Below are 21,394 nucleotides of genomic sequence, written 5' to 3'. Positions count from 1 at the left end.
CTATTAGTCTGGATTCATAATCCTGAATTAACTATTTATGCAAAGGACTCAGGACACCAAAAAACTTTAGCTAAATGAGGTTTTGGATGAAGTTGAGAGCTGGCTGGCTTTGCAAAAGCTATACTCCCAAGTTCCCACCATCAAAATATTGCCAGAGATCTTCGCTGGATTTAAAGGGAGTGTTTGAATCTTTGACACCATTGGTGACCTGGGGGACATAATTTAGCTGGAGTTTTATTGTGCTTGGGCTTGCATTTCTAGTTCTGTTCAAAATGGGTTGAATGCTGCTCCTTTATGCTTATGCTGCTAAGCTTAATAATGAATCATAGCATTTCTATAGCATCTATTACATGAGGCTTTGACAGCATTTGACATGCATTACTGAATTAAATCTCACAGGATCTCTGAAAAGTACAAAATATCATAATTCCCATTTTACAGAAGGGGAAAATTATTAGTTCCCCATGATCTCACAGGAAGCTTGACAGAGCGAGGAATAGAATCCATATTTTTTACCTTTACCCTCAAGAATATCTCCACACTAGGCATGCTTATTCTTGCATGGTCTTTTGCACTCCTGTGCATGCATGTCTACAGTGCCATTTATGCTTGCTTCACTCACATTACTTTTCAACTTCTGCCGTGCCCGTATTTGCTTCAGCTCTCCCTTCTGGTTGTACATTCACACCTCACAAATGCACAAACATCTTAATTCATTCTTATAGCAGCAGGTAGCTTGTTGTTTTGTAGTTTGTCACAGTTAAGTGGATTACCACAGTGAGATAGCAAAGATATGGGGAATACAAGTTTTTTATTGTGACTGAAATGAAATAGCTCTGAAGTATGAAATATCAGGGTTTTTTAGGCAATTTGTTTAGCAATGCATTGTAATTTTCAAATGCTAAGAATATTATACTGAGGCTGTTGTGTTAAATAATTGCCAGAATGTATACAGAGAACATTCAAATCTGACTAAGTTTGCTGATTGATCAAAATCCTTAATTTCTCAAATGTTTTCTCCCCTTTCCATGCAACTTTGGTTTTGGCTACTTATTCAGCTGGTAAGAATAGTGATTGTTCTTGTGTATTTCTTCCTGTTGTCACTTTCTAATGGGCTTTCCTGCTTTTACATACTTTGTTCTGGACTGTGACACACATTGACATTCCTAATCTATTTAGGAGGTGAAGGAAAAATGGTAACTGACATGAAGCATTCCTGTGTGCATAGCTTACACTCCACTATAACCCAATTGTATAACACCGGTATTTAAAGTCTGTGTCAAAGAACCATAGAAACGCAACAAAAATAAGAGGAAAGGAATCTAGAAATGATGTGGTATAGATACAATTTTCTGTCATTTCAGAATCATGATTTAGCATTTCTAATATCAGTATTTTGCATTAACAATGAAAGAACAGCAGGCTTGTGTGGGATGGAAGTGAGGTGGGAACCAAAATGAGGGATGTGCCACATAATTGGGTACAAATGGAAGCCACACTCTGTCTTGATATAACAGCAAGTAGTTTTACCGTGTGTTGAGCTCTCTAAGTTTGATAGATAGAACCTTCATATACAACTTTCATTCCCTCGCAGGCTTTTCTTTCAGATGTTGTTGCTTCATACAGCACAACTGGTTCAGTGTCTTACTAAGTGTCTCATGTTTTTCTAAGATGTCTGCCACAGTGAGCTGAAAGGTCAGTTATGAAGTTGAGCTTGAGGACTGGTTCAGACTGGTGTATGAAATTAAGCCAGTCTGGCATTCTGAGGCAGAGGATTTCAGAAATGCTCTCACGGGACATGATCCAATCACAACTCTGCTTTTGACAGTCTAGAGATGAATGGTAACAAATGTTGACTCTGCGCTGTCCTCTCTCAGAAGGAGATCCAGTTCTAACTGCTAGGAAAATCCTTCTGCTTTTGATCATATGACAGCAGGATTCTTTCTCTTCACTGTGTTTAGTGGAAAGGGCAGACAAGATCTTTTTCTTGTCCTTTGATCTGAGAAATCTGTTCAGCCATTTAGATTGATGATCTGCATTAAGATCAAATGAGAGATTTTTAAAGTCAGTTATAGATTGGTCTCTTTAAACAGTTTCACAGAAGTAACAAATCAGAGATTTGTGCACTTACATTTGGAGCCTGAAAACTATTTAAAGGCTAATCAACCACAGAAGTCAGTTTCCTGATCTCGATCCTATATTTTCCTTTGATGTCTGGATGGATTTATTTTAAGACAGTTGTGTGCTGTTGCAGCATGGCATAATCAGAAAGTAAGTGCCATCTTGCATATTGTGACAGAAATGTTTTTGTTAGTACCCCTCTGGTACTTAAAACTGTTCCAAGTCTGAGTTTCCTGAAACTTATAGCACATTGCATTCGCCTGGAAGTGTGGAAATAGAGTATGTGCCATCTAAGAATACAAGTTCTCAAAGGCTTGTAACAAGTCTAATCTTTACAATTAGAGTTCCAAAGATGGGAACTGAAATTGTCTTTTGTCAGACACTTCTCATAACTTGCCTGATGTGCATTATAACTATAATCAGAATGTACCATACAGTTAATGTGTTGTTCATATGTTCACACAGCATTTACTGAGTTAGTTACAAGAGGGTTAGACAGTAGATGCGGACAGTTGACAAGGAGAGGCATAGTCTTGATAATAAGAAACCCTACTGTATGGGGAACTGGCCAGCATCTGGCTGGCTGTAGGCAGCGTAGGAAGATGTGGGTTTTGAGCTATATTTTACAAAAGTATCTGCGAGGTAGAGAAAAGGGACAGATAGTTCACCAGCTGGTGTAGCAGCATCAAAGAATGGACCTCATAAAGGAGGGTAAAGAGGTGGTCAGAATTGGAAGAGCAGGTGAAGCCAGTAGAGTATAAGGAGAAAAGAGATTGGAGAAATAGAAGGGAGAGTCTTGGCAGGGCAATGCCTTGAGGGTGAGGAGTGCGATTTTGCTTGTAGATAGCGGGCCTTTGGAGCCCTTTAAGAGTTGTGGTGATGTGATTATGTTCATGTGTAAAGGTTAGAAGGTGGATGCAGTGTTCTGAATAGATGGGAGTCTGGGTGCAGGATGTGTGAGGACTGAATCTATGTAAGGGGAAAAAGAGAGGGTGGAGCTGGTGGGTATCATATACTACTGCAGTTTTAGAATGGAAGAATATGGCAGGCTTTGTAGGTGAAAAAGAAGAGGGATACAGCGTAGTGAAGAAGTGACCTAATGTAACTGAATAATGACCAAGGATTTTTGAAGTCTTTAAAGAATACAGAATAATAAAATGATGATTTTTTCCAGACCAGAAGGTGGCTTGAGGGAAGTCTTTGGGATTTATCCAGACATTACAATGGAGGGAAGTGTCTTTTGCACTAGAATTTCTCCAGTTTGATGACCTTTTGTCTTAAGGATTTGGAGTTCAGTAGTGCACTAGAGGACTGGGTCAGGAAGTAGGCAACTGAGTTACAGAAAGAATTATGTTCAATGGTAAGAAGTAGAATAAAAAGGTTTGGGGAAAGGGGTCATAAGAACAGCCATAATGAATCAGACCAATGATCTATCTAGCCCAATATTCTGTCTTCCGGCAGCGGCCAATGCCAGCTACTGCAGAGGAAAGGAACAGAACAGGGTGATTTATGAAGTGGTCCACCTCTGTTGTTCAGTGCCAGCATCAGGCAGACAGAGGCTTAAGGACACCCAGAGCATGTGGTTGCATTGCAGGTCATCTTGGCTAATAGCCATTGATGGACCTATCCTCCAGGAACTTATCTAATTCATTTTTGAACCCAGTTATACTTTTGGCCTTCACAGCATGACCTTGGCAATGAGTTTTAAAGGTTGACTGTGCGTTGTGTGAAGAAGTATTTCCTTTTGGTTGTTTTGTGACCCCTGGCTCTTGTGTCATGTGAAGGGGTAAATAACATTTCCTTATTTGCTTTTTCCACACCATTCATGATTTGATAAATCTCTATCACGTCCGTTGTTAATTGTCTTTTTCCCAAGCTGAATAGTCCCGGTCGTCTTAACCTCTCCTCATATGGAAGCTGTTCCATACCGGTAATCACTTTTGTTGCCTTCCTCTGTACTTTTTCCAATTCTAATATATCCTTTTTGAAATGGAGTGACCAGCACTGCATGCAGTATTCAAGGTGTTGGCATACCATGGCTTTATATAGTGGCATTATAATATTTACTATCTCATTATCTATCCCTTTCCCTATGGTTCCTAACATTGTTAGCTTTTTTTTGACTGCCTGTGCACATTGAGCAGATGTTTTCAGAGGACTATCCACATTGACTCTAAGATCTCTTTTTTTGAGTGGTAATAGCTAATTGAGACCCCATCTTTTTGCATGGATAGTTGGGATTATGTTTTCCAATGTGCATTACATTGCACTTACCACCATTGAATTTCATCTTCATTTTGTTTCCCCAGTCACCCAGTTTTGTGAGATCCCTTTGTAACTCTTAGTTAAGTCCAAAGCTGACTACAATCTTGAGTAATTTTGTATTGTCTGCAAAGTCTGCTACCTAATTATTGACCCCTTTTTCCAGATAATTTATGCATGCGTTGAACAACACTGGTCCCAGTACAGATCCTTGGGGGACCCCATTATTTACCTCTCTCCTTTTAAAAACTGACCATTTATTCCTATCCAGTTTCATGGATCAGTAACTGGTTAGAAGACAGGAGAGAACCTTCCCTCTTACCCCATGACTGCTTACTTGGCTTAAGAGCCTTTGGTTAGAGATCTTGTCAAAGGCTTCTTGAAAGTCCAAATACACTATATCTACTAAATATTCTTGTTCACATGTTTGTTGACCATATCAAAAGTCTGATTGGTGAAACCTTGATTTCCCTTTACAAAAGGCATGTTGACTCTTCCCCAACAAATCGTGTTCATATATGTGTTTGATCATTCTGTTCTTTACTACAGTGTAAACCAATTTGCCTGGTACTAAAGTTAGGCTTACCTGCCCGTAATTGCCAGGATCACCTCTGGAGCCCTTTTTATCTATCATCCAGTCATCTGGGTCCAGGTATTATGATGAAAATCATGAGGGTGTAAAATGATTAAACAAATGTTTTAAAGCAGCAGTTCTCAGCTAGCATCTTAATGCTACTATATAAATCTTATACACCCACACCTTGACTACCGCATGCAGTTCTTGTTGCCCAATCTCAAAAAAAAAGATATATTAGAATTGGAAAATGTTTAGAGAACAACAAAAATGATTAGTGGTATGGAACAGCTTCCATAGGAGAGATTAAAAAGCCTGGGACTGTTCAGGTTAGAAAAGAAACTAAGGGGAAGGGGGAGTTGATAGAGGTCTATAAAATCATTAACGGTGGAGAAAGTGAATAGGGACAAGAACCAGGGGTCATCCTATGAAATTAAGAGGCAGCAGGTTTAAAACAAAAGGAAGTACTGCTTGACACACTGCACAGTCAACTTGTGGAACTTGTTGCTAGGGGATGTTGTAAAGGTCAAAAGTGTAACTGGGTTCAATAAAAAATTAGACTAGTTCATGGAGAATGGGACCATCGATGACTATTAAACAAGATGGTCAGGGACACAACCCCACGTTCTGAGTATCCCTAAATGTCTGACTGCTAGATGCTGGGACTGAACGATGGGATGGATCACTCGATAATTCCCCTGTTCGGTTCATTCCCTCTATAACATCTGGCAGTGGTCATTTTTGGAAAACAAAATACTGGGCTGGATGGACATAGTATGCCCATTCTTATGGTCTTATCAAACTTTCTAGGGGGACTCAGCAAGCCTTCCCACTCAATCATGGGGTTGCAATACCATCTGCTCAAATTTGGCCCAGCCACCCTCTCATGACAGAGGGGTGGCTGGAGCAAATCTGAGTGAGTGGCATTGTGACATGGCACACGGGGATTGCACTCTTTTCTGAAATTGAGAAATACTGCCTTGGAAAACTTTGTGGCTATTAAACTATGTGCTTTTAAAAGGTTTCCTAGTCTATGCAGAGTTAGACAGCAGGGTCAATGGACTGATTTTAGTTAAAATAGAATCCTCTTTGATTCCACTAATGTATTAATGTCCCCAGTTCCATCATTAGAATGTCACATTTTGCAAGGGCTGTGCTCCAGATTTATTTAAAAAAAAAAAAAAGTGGGGGGCATGCTTCAGAAAAAGTTGAGAACCACTGGTTCAAAGGGATGGGACTCATCAAGTAGAAATTACTTAACTAAATTTAATGTGTGTTAATTCTTGTCTGGTGTTTTTGCCAGGAATTTACCACCACTGGTTCCTCCAACACAGACACAGGCAAGGCCTCAGGCAGTCTAGAGACCAAATACAAGATCAAGGACTATGGACTTACATTCACCCAGAAATGGAACACAGACAACACCCTGGGGACAGAGGTGTCCATGGAGGATAAGGTAAGAGAAAGTGGAAATTATGAAAGCGATTCAGCAAGTCAGATAAAAATACTGTGTTAAGAATAAACCAATAGAAGATGCAAATTATAGGAGAGCTGTGGTAAATTAGGCCTAGTTAAAATATAGAATAGACAGGAATACCTTAATTCATTCTTTTTGTACAGTGTGTGGGAATTTTCATGTAACTTTGTTTCTGAATTTGATGTTCTTAAAGGTGGAGTTGTAGTGCAGACAGGTAGAGCAGACAAATGTCCTCACACAATACTGTACATCATCATTCAGACTTGCAGCACGACTGCTGTTGCAGATGGGCATTCTGAGTATTCCTATTGTATTTTAATAAATTGTGAGGTTATTTTCTGATATGTAAATATATCCATTAAGAACTAGAGGAGTCCTTGATTTTCATTTATGACCTAAGCCAGGTTTTAAATCTAATCTTTCAAAAATGAAGCAGTTGTCCCATTTGGTTTGTACTGTAATTTGACCCTACATACTTATTAACTTACATTACAAAACAAATATAGCAGCGGGTGGAGGAGGCACTTTTATTCTAAGGCGTGGAAAGATGCACAATTGAGCCTGTTCTCTGCCTCAGAATTGCCTCCAAGCTCTGCTAGTGGAGCCAGCTGCTCTTGTAAACAGCATGAGGTGGATAGCTGAAGACAAAGGTAGTTGTGAATTTTAATGTGCACACAGACTAGACAAATCTGTGGATCTGGAAAACCCACCAACGCCTGTAAATTGCAAACACTGAATACCTCCAAATCTTATTTTTTTCCTTAAATTACTGTGACATGAAATGCAGTAAACTAGCTATAATTCAATATTAAGGTTACAAGAACAACCATTCAAATAATAGGAAGAGCTAAAAATTAAAGTTAACTTGGCCATGATGCATTTATGAACTATTTTCTATCCTTTCCCTTGTTAAAATAAACAGAGGATTACTGTGTCATGGACATATGATGTTTGTGACAGGGTCCCCGGGATGCAACCTCGACTGTGGGACTGCTGAGCCCTCTGTCCCACCAACCTGGGCTGCCTCTTACACTGTGGTGCTGTGTCAAGCCACAAACCTCTGGCAGGTACTGCACTTACACAGGCATCCACCCAACTGAGTTACATGAATGCTTTCCCAGCCACTCACGAATCATCAATAGGAAGGTTCCACCAGTTCCCCAGCCTTGCACCCCAGAACTATACCATCTTGTACTGGTCCAAAGCCTGGCCAGTGTAAGTTCGTTAACCAGTCCACTCCTCCCTCAGTGTGGAGAGGAGACACACTAGTCTTTGTAAACTGAGCTGAGTTTTCCCAAACACTTCAACCAAAACACCTTTTTTTAAGTAGAATAGAAAACATTTATTAGCTACAGAAACATAGATGTTAAGTGATTATAAGTAGCAAGCGTAAAGGCCAAAGTTGGTTATCTAAGAAATAAAAACAAGTTAAGTTCTGCAAACTAAACAGGATTTGAATTAAGCAGTGTAGATGGTACAAACAGGTTTCAGTTCCTCAATACACGGGCTGGAACTCTTTCCCAGCCTGGGACTCCCTTCCCCCATTCAAAGTCTTTGTCCTCCAGACGTTTCTTCCAAGTGTTGAGTTGGGAGGAAGAAAGGCAAGTGATGTCACTTCCCCTCTTTTATGTTTTCTTCCAGCTTGCAAAGATCTTTGCTTTGAGGTGTATTAATCCTCCCCTATAGCGTACATGCTTCCTCTGAGAAATCTCTAGGATAGAGGATTCTTTTCTCAATGGGTATCGATGAGCCATTAACACTGTCTGGCTACTCCATTGTTGTACCTGCCAGATGTGCAGTATGGCAAAGTTAAGCAACCTTACTTTTGGAATTGCCTGGTTTTTAAGTATTTCATCTTGCAAAGTTAAGGTTGCATAACACTGAGAAAGATTAATGACCTAAAAACTAATACACCTCTAGCCTGAGATAACATGACCCAATATAACACGAATTCGGATATAATGCGGTAAAGCAGAGCTCTTGGGGGCGGGGCTGCGCACTCCGGCAGATCAAAGCAAGTTCGATATAACGCGGTTTCACCTATAACATGGTAAGATTTTTTGGCTCCCGAGGACAGAGTTATATCGGGATAGAGGTGTATATGCAGCAATACAAGGGGGCTATTTAGATGTTGTCCAACCAGCTATGTAAAATATTTAAATAGTTAGGGCTGTGAGTGCAAATAACGGTTAGAATTAAAGTAAAGATTTACTAGTTGGCCAACAAAGCAAGGTCCTACACTCAGCTCAGTATTATTTCTCTGTGCCGTGTAAAACTTCTGAAAACTGCTTCCAATTAATTGAAAAATTTCATGGAATGTTTTATTGATTTTTGGTGAAAATCAAAAACCAAGACCTGTTTTCAGCTAAAATCAAGCCCACAGAGTGCCCATTTGGTGCAGCAGCAGAAGAAACTCTGGCATCCTCTCCTGCTGCCTACACACACTAGAGGATAGCATGCTTCATTGCTCATGTAGGCCTCGCTCTGTAGATTTGTCTAATGGAGGCTCTGTCTTTCTCTGCCATGCCCCTTGAAATACCTTTCTTCCCACAAGGTTGAGAAGGAAGGAGTGGACAACTGGTGCTGTCTTTGAGGAGGCAGAACATTAGGGAGAGGGAATAAAGCGTTCTCTCTTTCTCCTTTCCCTCTGGCTGTCCCTGAGCAGGAGTATTGTTATGCTGCAAACCGTTAATGCAGGGGTAGGCAACCTATGGCACGTGCTGAAGGTGGCACGCGAGCTGATTTTCAGTGGCACTCACACTGCCCAGGTCCTGGCCACCCATCCAGGGGGCTCTGCATTTTAATTTAATTTTAAATGAAGCTTCTTATACATTTTAAAAACCTTATTTACTTTACATACAACAATAGTTTACTTATATATTATAGACTTATAGAAAGAGACCTTCTAAAAACATTCAAATATATTACTGGCATGCAAAACCTTAAATTAGAGTGAATACATGAAGACTTGGCACACCACTTCTGAAAGGTTGCTGACCCCTGTGTTAATGGATGCCATCAACAGATGACAGCAACTTTGTCCCCCATTTTCCTGCCATTCAGTGCTCAAATTATCCCCCAAAATAAAAAGTTTCTGGCCATTGACGTCTAGAACATTCTCTGAAATTTCAGAATTGATCGGATGGGGCATTCAAAAGTTCTTGCATTACATATATACATACATGGAAACAGAGGAAATGGCATCAAGTTGAATGTAAGGCCTCACATGGGAGAGATTAATAAAGCTGGGACTTCTCAGCTTGGAAAAGAGACACAAGTCAGGGGAATATTATAGAGGTCTATGAAATCATGACTGGTATGGAGAAAGTAAATAAGAAAGTGTTATTTACTCCTTCTCATAACACAAGAACTAGGGATCACCAAATGAAATTAATAGGCAGCAGGTTTAAAACAAACAAAAGGAAGTATTTCTTTGCACAACACACAGCCAACCTGTAGAACTGTTTGCCACAGGATGTTGTGTATAACAGGTTTAAAAAAGAACTAGATTCATATATTTTTAAGGTCAGAAGGGACCATTATGATGATCTAGTCTGACCTCCTGCACAATGCAGGCCACAGAATCTCGCCCACCCACTCCTGTAATAAACCCCTAACCTATGTCTGGGCTGTTGAAGTCCTCAAATTGTGGCTTAAAGACTTCAAGGTGCAGAGAATCCTCCAGCAAGTGACCCATGCCCCACGCTGCAGAGGAAGGCAAAAAAAACCCAGGGCCTCTGGGGGAAAATTCTTTCCTGACCCCAGTTTTGGCGATCAGATAAACCCTGAGCATGTGGGCAAGACTCACCAGCCAGACACCCAGGAAAGAATTATCTGTAGTAACTCAGATCCCACCCCATCTAACATCCCATCACAGGCCATTAGACATATTTACCGCTAATAGTCAAAGATCAATTAATTGCCAAAATTAGGCTATCCCATCATACCATCCCCTCCATAAACTTCTCAAGCTTAGTCTTGAAGCCAGATATGTCTTTTGCCCCCACTGTTCCTCTTGGAAGGCTGTTCCAGAACTTCATTCCTCTGATGGTTAGAAACCTTCGTCTAATTTCAAGTCTAAACTTTGTGTTGGCTTTATATCCATTTGTTCTTGTGTCCACATTGGTACTGAGCTTTAAATAATTCCTCTCCCTCCCTGGTATTTATCCCTCTGATATATTTATAGAGAGCAATCAGATCTCCCCTCAGCCTTCTTTTGGTTAGGCTAAACAAGCCGACCTCTGAGTCTCCTTTCACAAGACAGGTTTTCCATTCCTCGGATCATCCTAGTAGCCCTTCTCTGTACCTGTTCCAGTTTGAATTCATCCTTCTTAAACATGGGAGACCAGAACTGCCCAGAGTATTCCAGATGAGGTCTCACGAGTGCCTTCTATAACAGTACTAACACCTCCTTATCTTTACTGGAAATACCTCGCCTCATGCATCCTAAATCCGCATTAGGCGGCTCATAGTTATCCTGTGATCAACCAATACTGCGAGGTCCTTCTCCTCCTCTGTTACTTCCAACTGAGTCCTCAGTTTATAACAAAAATTCTTGTTGTTAATCCCTAAATGCATGACCTTGCACTTTTCACTATTAAACTTCATCCTATTACTATTACTCCAGTTTACAAGGTCATCCAGATCTTTCTGTAGGATATCCTGGTCCTTCTCTGTATTGGCAATACCTCACAGCTTAGTGTCATCCGCAGACTTTATCAGCACATTCCCACTTTTTGTGCCAAGGTCAGTAATAAAAAGATTAAATGAGATTGGTCCCAAAACCTATCCCTGAGGAACTCCACTAGTAACCTCCCTCCAGCCTGACAGTTCACTTTTCGGTATGATCCGTTGTAGTCTCCCCTTTAACCAGTTCCTTGTCCACCTTTCAATTTTCATATTAATCCCCGTCTTTTCCAATTTAACTAATAATTCCCCATGTGGAACTGTATCAAATGCCTTACTGAAATCGAGGTAAATTAGATCCACTGCATTTCTTTTGTCTAAAAAACCTGTTACCTTCTCAAAGGAGATCAGGTTGGTTTGGCACGATCTACCTTTGTAAAACCATGTTGTATTTTGTCCCAATTACCATTGACCTCAATGTCCTTAACTACTTTCTCCTTCAAAAAAATTTTCAAGACCTTGCATACTACAGATGTCAAACAGGCCTGTAGTTACCGGATCACTTTTTTTTTTCCTTTCTTAAAAATAGGAACTATGTAAGCATTTCTCCAGTCCTATGGTACAACCCTTGAGTTTACAGATTCATTAAAAATTCTTGCTAATGGGCTTGCAATTTCATGTGCCAGTTCCTTTAATATTCTTGGATGAAGATTATCTGGGCACCCTGATTTAGTCCCATTAAGCCATTCGAGTTTGGCTTCTACCTTGGGTGTGTTAATATCTACCTCATATCCTCATTCCCATTTGTCATCCTGCCATTATCCCTAAGCTCCTCATTAAAGACTGAGGCAAAGTATTTGTTTAGACATTGGGCCATGCCTAGATTATCCTGAACCTCCACTCCATCCTCGGTGTTGATAATGTAGATAAGTTCAGGCCCATCAATGGCTATTAGTCAGGATGGGCAGGGATGATGTCCTTAGCCTCTGTTTGCCAGAAGCTGGGAATGGGCAACAGGGGATGGGTCACTTGATTACCTGTTCTGTTCCTTTCCTCTGAAGCACCTGGCATTGGCCACTGTCAGAAGACAAGATACGGGGCTGGATGGACCATTGGTCTGACTCAGTATGGCCATTCTTATGCTCTCTAAGTACATATTTATAAGGTGCCCACCGCTTTGGTATCTGGGAAAGTGTAAAACTAGTGAAGTTACTTGCTTTATTCACTCAAACTAATTCTTCAATATGGAGTTCTCTGCAAATTACTTACTTTTTGTACAAAAGATCATGTGATTCTTCTATTCAGACAAGAAGAGGAGATGGGAATTATAGTAAGGTAAGAGAATATAAAGCAAATCATCTTTTTCAATAGAAGGAACCTTGATAATTTGACCTTTTTTTTCTTCTTCTTCTTCTTTGCAGTTAGCTGAGGGATTGAAGCTGACTCTTGACACCATATTTGTACCAAACACAGGGTAAATATCCTACTTCAATTTTGTGTAGCGATTCCTAGAATTAGATTAAACAGATGTTAAATTTTCCAAATGAAAAGTTAATTGTCTGACTTCAGTGGCAGTGATAAATGAGAATAGTCGTATTCCAGTATCCAGGTAGGCGTTCTGGATAAAAAGAAAGAACTTCTTATTCTGCAGATCTTGGTAGAATATTTGTAAGGACACAGCTAATATCAGGTTTATAATAATATATTTGATGATAGATTCCTCTCAAAAATGTCATTTCCCCTCCATCTAAAAATGTGTAATAAATAAAAATACTAAGAAATGGTACTTCTATACCTCTAACATTGGAGATTGTGTGAAATTAGAAAAGTGTCCCTGATTAGTAGTAGTAGTAGTATTTATTATTTGTGTTACCATAGCACCTAGGAGCTCTAGTTCTGGACCATGACCCCATTGTGCTAGGTGCTGTGCGCAGACAGAACAATAAGGCAGTCTCTGCCTCAAAGAGCTTAGAATCGAAGTATAAGGCAAAAGATAACAGATACAGACAACAGAATACAAGGAAACAGTGAGACAATATTAGTCAGCATGATCAGCAGTGGTATCAGTGCACCACCAGCTTAACCATTGTCAGGGTTTTTTGTTTGTTTTGTAGGCACCACACTAAACGAGAGTTTGAAGGAGGATAATAAGTTAGCTTTGCTGATGTTTATGGGGAGCTCCACTGAATCATGAGGGGCAGCATGGGAGAAAGCACAAAGGTGATTGTTTGTTTGAAAGTTTAACAAGTGGGTGGCAGAGGCTAGCATCATGGGCCATTTGGAGACACGAGTTGACATCTCAGTAGCAAATAAGGGATGATAGGGATGGTGGGGGTAGGCTGCAAAAGGGCCTTGAAAGTGAAGACAAGCAAGCGATGTTTGATGTGACAGGAGCCACTACATGGATTTAAAGAGAGGTGACATGGTAAAAGTGATGAGCTAGGAGAATGATTCTTGCAGTAGCATTCTAATTGGATATGGGTGGGGCAAAATTGTATTTGCAAGAGAGAAGGAGGTTGCAGTAATTGTGATATGAGACTGAGAGCTTGGATGAGCTTTCCCTAGGGAAAGGCCATATCTTAGATGTTATGTGGCAAGAATCCTCAAGATTTAGACATACCCTGGATATAAGGACCTAGAGAGAGGTCCGAGTCAAAGATGATGCCCAGGTTACAGGCCTGAGTGACAAGCCAGGATGCTGCTGTTGTCCACAGTGATAGAGAAAGGAGGCTTCTTGTAGGAAAGGGCTTTGTGGGAGAGGGAGGATTAGGAGCTGTGTTTTAGTCATGTTGAACTTGAGCTGATGGCTAGATGTTCACAAGGAGATCTCAGAGACAGGCTGAGACTCTTTTTTGTTTGGAGAAAAGGAGCTGGGTCTGGAGGAAGATCTGTAAGTTGTCAGCATAGAGATAGAAGTTGAATTTGTGTTTGCGGCTAAGGTGACCCAGATATAAGATGTAGAGGAAAAAAAAGATGAGGACAGATGAACCCCACACACAGTTGGAGGGGGGATGAGGAAGATCCTCCTCAGGCGCCTTCAGTGTATCAATTAGAGATGTAAGAAGAGACCCGTAAGAGGACAGTCACAGAAGCCAAGGGAGGACAAGATTCAGAGAAGAGGAGGATTAATCACTTTTTGCAGATGTTAAGGCGCTTGAGCTATTGTGAAGAGTTAAGGCAAGTCTACATTACAAAATTCAGTCAACTTAAGTCGACCTCTAGCCACTGCAGCAGGTTGATTGTGCATCTCCACGCTACTCTTGTGTCGGCAGAGCCCATTCTCACTAGCAGTGCACCTTTGGGTAGCTATCTCACTGTGCAACTTGCCACCATCTAGTGAAGGGTGTTATGGGAAGGGTTTGCAATGCCTCATGGGGACAAAACATTCTCCTGAGAGTGACTGGGAACATAGCTCGAACATCCCATGATGTATTTTTCTCCTTCCTCTCATTTTATCTACATCCCATAATATTTCACTTTTCAAATGCCTAGCGTACCTGGGAGTACGCCATCTCTAGAGAAGCATGGGTCCCGCACAGCTCTGCACTGTTGCAAACTCAATGCTCCTATTCCTGCAGTATTTTCAGAGGAGCCATCAGATGGAATATGACAATTCCTTTCAAGTAGCCTTGCTGGAAGCCATGGTGGAGAGCTGGTTCTGGTCCCAAGAAACAAGTACCGATTGGTGGGATTGCATCATTACGGAGATATGGGATTATGAGCAGTGGCTGCAGAACTTTTGAATGTGCAAGGCCACTTTTCTGGAACTGTTTGTGAAGCTCACTCCAGCCCTGAAGCTCACTGACCCACCAAACTGAGAGCTGCACTGACAGTGGATAAGCAAGTGGCAATTGCTGTGTGGAAGCTTGCAATGCCTAACTCCTACCGATCAGTCGGGAATCATTTTGGAGTTGGGAAATCCACCGTGGGGGTTACTGTGATCCAAGTATGCAGGGCCATTAATCCTGCTAAGGAGGACTGATTGAGGCAAAGTGCAGGAGATCCTGGATGGTTTTGCTGCAGTGAGGTTCCCTAACTGTATTGGGGTGATAGATGGCACCCATATCCCTATCTTGGCACTGGACTGCTTTCCCATAGAGTATCTAAACTGTAAGGGCTACTTTTCTATGGTGTTGCAAATGCTGGTGGATCACCAGGGACATTTTACCAACACAGGATGGTCTAGTAAGGTGCATGACGCACATATCTAAGAATACAGGCCTGTTTGGAAGGCTGCAAGCAGGAACTTTCTTTGCAGACCACAAAATCAACATTGGAGATGTTGAAATGCCAATAGTGATCGTGGGAGACCCAGCCTACCCCTTACTCCTGTGTCTCATGAAGCCGCACACTGGACACCTGGACAGCAGCAAGGAACACTTCAACAACAGGCTCACCAGGTGAATGATTATTGAATGTGCCTTTGACTGTTTGAAGAGGCACTTGAGAAGTCGACTCAGGTTAGACCTCAGTGAAAAAATATCCCCATGGTTATAGCTGCCTGCTGTGCACCTCATAATATCTGTGAAGCAAAGGGGGAAAGTTTTTTCCCCTGGTGTGGAGAGCTGAGGTGGATGGTCTGGCTGCTGATTTTGAGCAGCCAGATATCAGGGCTATAAGAAGAGCTCAACACGGAGCTATGCAGCTCAGGGAGGCTTTGAAAGACCGTTTTAATAATGACCCACAGTAATGCATGCTGCTTTTTATTTTGTGCCTGCCAATGTGTTTTTGGCACTCTGGTCTGAACTGCACTGTAAGTGCTGTATGTGTAGTAGTGTAACCTTGCAAATGCACTTCTTTCTATGATCTCAGTGATTTTTTTCCCCCTGTCGAACCCCTACACCCCACTCTTCTCCCAGACCTGGGAAGAGAGCCCAGGAGTTCTGAGCCCAAGCTACCTCTCCCCCAGCCACTGGACCCCACTCCCTTGCCAGAGCCGGACGAGGTTCTGTCCCCTCAGCAGCATGATCTGTGGGTGGGGCTGCACTGGGGATGCTGAGTGGGTGCCTCTGGGTGCTCAGTGCTCATCTCCTCCTGCTGGGCATGGGAGCAGCAGCCATGGGATCTCAGCTTCCCCAGGCACCTCTACAGTGGGGCAGGCAGTGAGATAATGGGGGTACCACACTCCAGCCCCTAGCCCTACCACTGGGACTGCCAGTGATGGGGATGCTTGATGCTATGTTCCTCACAGGGATTGGGCCGAGACTCAGCAACTCATTCCACAAAGAGGGGTGGGGGCTAGTGGTTAAATCAGAGAGGGGCTGGGAGCCATGACTCCTTGTTTCTATCCCCAGCTCTAGCTATGCTATGACTCCTTGTGTAACTGTTTTACATCCCTCCCCCTCTGCGCCTCAGTTTCTCTATTAGCCTCTACCTCTTTTCACCCATGCTTTGAACGAATAAAGATTTAATTAAACTTCCAAAACTGGTCTCTGGTTTGTGCAATTATTCAAACAATTATATGTACGACAAAGGTAGAAATACAGGGGAATGCACTTGAGGGGGAAAAGCACATGCATTTTCCTTTTTAAAAACTTACGCTGACCTTGTCTGTCACACATCAGTGTGTGTGAAGCTGTGATTCTGTCCCCTCCCCCGGGGTGGAGTGGTAGGGATAGGTCATGTGCCCCTGATGCCACATGGAAGTGTCCGTGTGTGGGGGGTGGAGGAGAAGGGTAGTGCTGGACAGGCTGCAGAAGGAAGTGACCTCAAAGATGTTGCATTTGTAGGTCAACCAGATTCCTCAGCATGTCTGATAGCTCTTCTGAAGGAGCAATCGTCTCCTGCTGTGCGTCACTTATTCTCCTGAGCTCTTCTCCTGTCATGAATGTCCATGTCCATTTTCTGTGTGAGAGTGATCCTCCATGCCCTCTGGCTCGCTGTCCGCTGATCCAGAGGCTTGCATGATCTTTACAAACATGTCATCCTGTGTTCTCTTTCTTTTCTTTATCTGTCTCAGCCTCTCCACTAATGTAAAGGGAGAGGTGAAGACCACATTTGCAGCTGCAAAACACACAATGGACAGAGGTACTATTGCGAGTACACAGACTAGAGATATGAGAAAATTGCTGTATTGCATAAATTCAGGGGAGTGTTTCAAGCGTGAAGCAGTACATTTTCATTGTGGCCAGGTACTTATTGAGCATGTTAAACAGAATACTGGTGCCATTTTCCACAAGCTGCAGTGACTTTAGCTGATATCTCACTCCTTAAGGTAATGGAGGCGGAAAGGGAACAGCTGCTGCATGCATCAGGCTACAGACTGGGTCCTTATGCTGCTAGCCTGTGTGCTGAATGATGCCTTGCAAATGAATAGATGAGTGGCATGGGAACATGTCCTACTGCGGTGGAAGAAATAAGGCTGCTCTCCCCAAAAATCTTCGGCAATGGATTGCAAAGTACCTGCAGGAAAGTTTCCTTTCAGATCTCTGTGGAGGATTTACATGACATCCCTCTGCACATAACTTTTGCAGGGTCCCTTCTAGCTGTGCCAGGCAATGAGAAGCAGATAGCCACTCTGCCTCCACTGGTTATTTAACTACCTCTTGTAACACAAATAAAAATTAGTACATGAGAAATGTGCTCCTGCAGTATCAGTGCTACTTACCGGATGTTCCTTCACCGGTATCATTCTTGCCTATGCTGCAACTTGCTGGACTGCTCCGGAGTTATAAACAGCTCTTGGCTCGCCAGGACAATGGATTCCCCACTCATCTGTGCTCCATTGTCATCCTCCTCTTCCTCATCCAACATCTTTCTCGGTGTTGTCTGCAGTGACTATGACTTGTCCAATGTATCCATGGGGCATTTGGGGATAGTTGTGGGGTTGCCGCAATGGATAGCATGTAGCTCCTTGTAAAAGCAGCATGTCTGCAGTGCCGCATCACAGTGACTGTTTGCCTGACACGGCTCCTTGGCTTTCACATGGCACTGCTGCCGGGTCTCTCTTGTAACCATTCCCTTCCATGCCCTGAGAGAGCTGCTCATAGATGTCCATGTTTCTACAGCTGGATCGCAGCTGTGCCTGCACAGCCTCTTCTCCCCACAGACCCAGAAGATCCATCACTTCCTGTGTACTCCAGGCAGGAGCACATTGGGAGCATGTGGCCAGCATGCTCAGCTGGGCAGTTGCCAGGTGAGCTCTCCACATTGACCAAATAAAATGAAAATTCAGAATGTCACGGTCCTTTAACAGGGGAGGTGCTTGTTCCTGCATACCTCACTGCTGGGCAGTGGAAGTTGAAAACCGTGACCAGAGCGGTCGCATGGAGCATTGTTGGACACCTTCTGGAGGCCACTTAAGTTGACATAAGCCATGCAGTATGTATACTGCTGTTGCGTCAACCTAACTACGTTGATTTAACTCCCACCTGCATGAGAGGTGTAGTGCTTAAGTCAAAGTAATAGGTGAGTTATGTTGGGAGGGACCTTAGTGTAGACCAGTGGTAGGCAACCTATGGCCCGTGTGCTGATTTTTCAGTGGCACTCACTGCCTGGGTCCTGGACACTGGTCCAGGCGGCTCCGCATTTTAATTTAATTTTAAATGAAGCTTCTTAAACATTTAAAAACCTTATTTACTTTACATACAACAATAGTTTAGTTATATATTATAGACTTCTAGAAAGAGACTCGGCCCACCACTTCTGAAAGGTTGCTGACCCTTGGTGTAGACGCTGACATTATTAGGTCGATGTAAGGCAGCTTACATCAACCTAACTCTGTAGTGTAGACCAAGATTGTAGCGTCATGTTTTCTGCTTTAGGTGCAATAGTGCTAATAATTAGGGCCCTACCAAATTCATGGTCCATTTTTGTAAATGGCAGTCTTAAACATGGGAGACCAGAACTGCCCAGAGTATTCCAGATGAGGTCTCATGAGTCTTTTGAATCTTGAATTTCACAGTTTCAGATATTTAAATCTTAAATTTTCACGGTGTTGTAACAAACCATGAATGTGTTTTTAAAATGGCAAAATGTAAATCAGTGTTTCTCAAACTTGGGGGTCCTGGCCCAAAAGGGGAGTTGCAAGGCTATTGTAAGGGGGGGGTCGTGGTATTGTCCCTCTTACTTCTGTGCTGCCTTCAGAGCTGGGTGGCTGGACACCAGCAGCTGCTGGCTGGGTGCCTGGCTCTGAAGGCAGCAGAAATAAGGGTGGCATGGTATGGTATTGCCACCCTTCTATGGTGCTGCTGGCAGTGGCGCTGTCTTCACAGATGGGTGCCTGGCCAGCTGCTTCTGCTCTCTGGCCACCCTGCTGTGAAGGTAGCACCACTGACAGCAGCAGCACAGAAGGGTGGCAATACCATACCATATCACCTTATTTCTGCGCTGCAGCTGCCGTTCTTTGCCAGAAGCAGTGGAGCATTCAGAGCAGGGCACCTGGCCAGCAGCTGCTGCTTGACGGCTGCCCAGCTCCGAAGGCAGCACCACTGCCAGCAAAAACACAGAGAGGTGGCAATACTATACCATGCCACCCTTGTTTCTGTGCTGCTGCTGGCAGCAGTGCTGCCTTCAGAGCTGGGTGCCCACCCAGCAGCCACCACTCTCCAGCTGCCCAGTTCTGAAGGCAGCGCAGAAGTTAGGGTGTGATTACCGTGACCCCCCCCACACACACACAACAGGCTTGCAACCCCCTTTTGAGTTGAGACCTCCAGTTTGAGAAACGTTGTGTATTTTTACCCTATACTAAAAATGTACAGAAGTACAGAAGACCAGTTTTCACAATCCGTGGCATGTTTTTCATGGCTGTGAATTTGGTAGGGCCCCACTAATAATCCTTAGAACTGGTAACCAGTAACAGTGCTGACAAACTGAGGAAAATGGCATTACGACTAAAATGGATATATTCATATTCTCTCTCTCTCTCTCTCTCTCTCTCTCTCTCTCATATATATTTAATTCATTCAGATGTTTAAAATGCACCTGTAGGTGCTTAGGTCTGTGCATCTATCTTATAAATTAATAATGACAACATACACAGACAAAACTGCTTGTAAATATATCTATCTCAGCCCCCACCCTTCACAAATTTGAAGGCATATGAAGTATTAAGTGCTCTGTGCAGACATCAGAAATACTATGTAGCTGGCCCATGCTAGGATGGGTAAAACAAAATGTTTCTCTCCACAGAAAGAAGAGTGGGAAATTGAAGACCTCTTACAAACGGGAGTATGTAAACCTAGGCTGCAACATCGATGTTGACCTTTCTGGACCAACCATCCATGGCTGGACTGTGCTGGGCTATGAAGGCTGGCTTGCTGGTTATCAGATGGCTTTTGATACAGCCAAGTCTAAACTATCACAGAATAACTTTGCATTAGGATACAAGGCAGGAGACTTCCAACTACACACTAATGTGTGAGTATATACCAGACTAGATTGTGCCAGGCAAACTGTGTGGCTAACTGCATCAGATGTATACTGGGTGGAGAAAGGGAGGACACTGATTTCAGACTGAGATTTGAAAGGCTTTACATACCTTATTTTCATCCCCAAGAGACAGTTACAAGAGGGTCACTTCCCAATTTGCTATCTTTTGAGACTTTTCATCAGGGTAATTCTATTCCCCTAAATTTAGTAGTGCAAAAGACATTTTGGAATTAGGGTAGTTTTTTAATGAGGGTATGTTTAGGATAACTATGAAATTTAAGTTAGTAAACATAATTTTGAATGCTGGTTTGTGTCACTCTTACTGAAGGAATTTGAATCTCGGGTAAATTGCCCACTTCCACATGCTAACGTACTAAAATGTCAACTGGGAGGATTGGGATTAATGCAGCATTACTACCTTTTTCTCTCTTAGATGGTGCTAGACCATGGCAGCCTTCTATGTGGAAGTAGACATTTAACATTACTGTCTGGGAGGAGACTTAAGTACTCCCAGTGTTGGGTGTCGTGATACTTGCCTAGCCACATGTACTTAAGAGGCAGTGTTTTTTGGGGGAATTGTCTGCATTTCCCCATTTTCAGGCTCCTTACCAAAGCTGAGCTATATTGACTTATTTTAGCCAATGAGGGTTCCATGTAGCTCCCTCTGAACCCATTGGTTTATGCTCTGCATGGAATGTGCTTCCCTCCCTACTTCTAGCCTGGGAAGGAAAAGCTGAACTCTCTTCTGTCAGAATTTCAAACCTCATAGTGCAATGTCTTAGCTCCTGGAAAGCTCCCTCATTTCCCAGGCTAAACCCAGCTCTTGGTGAGGAATCTACAGAGTGCAGGTGAAGTGTCCGGCCAGGGAGTGAATAGACATGGATCTGGCTGAGAGAAGCGTGGGATTGATTATGCCCACAGGGTTAGGGTTATCCTCAGGTTTGTTTGGGTAGTGGTGTTAGGAA

The 21,394-nt window shown here is 42.7% G+C and overlaps 1 protein-coding gene across 6 annotated transcripts in view; it reads left to right on the top strand.

The window, feature by feature from the left end:
* The window catches only part of VDAC3 (voltage dependent anion channel 3), a 42,335-nt gene that overhangs the window by 16,762 nt on the left and 4,179 nt on the right, over positions 1–21,394 (top strand). For 4 of the 6 annotated variants that reach the window (XM_039522464.1, XM_039522463.1, XM_039522461.1 and 1 more), the window contains exons 4-7: positions 1,059–1,061; positions 6,261–6,413; positions 12,482–12,534; positions 20,190–20,417. In XM_039522464.1, coding sequence (XP_039378398.1) covers positions 1,059–1,061; positions 6,261–6,413; positions 12,482–12,534; positions 20,190–20,417 — 437 coding nt within the window. The remainder of the gene's footprint in view (positions 1–1,058; positions 1,062–6,260; positions 6,414–12,481; positions 12,535–20,189; positions 20,418–21,394) is intronic. The other 2 variants (XM_039522462.1, XM_039522466.1) reach the window with 1 other exon arrangement.

This window comes from Mauremys reevesii, linkage group 2 (genome assembly GCF_016161935.1).
Source record: "Mauremys reevesii isolate NIE-2019 linkage group 2, ASM1616193v1, whole genome shotgun sequence".
Classification (NCBI taxonomy): Eukaryota; Metazoa; Chordata; order Testudines; family Geoemydidae; genus Mauremys; species Mauremys reevesii.
The sequence above is the reverse complement of the archived record's forward strand: the minus strand, read 5'-3'. Positions and strand labels throughout refer to the sequence as shown.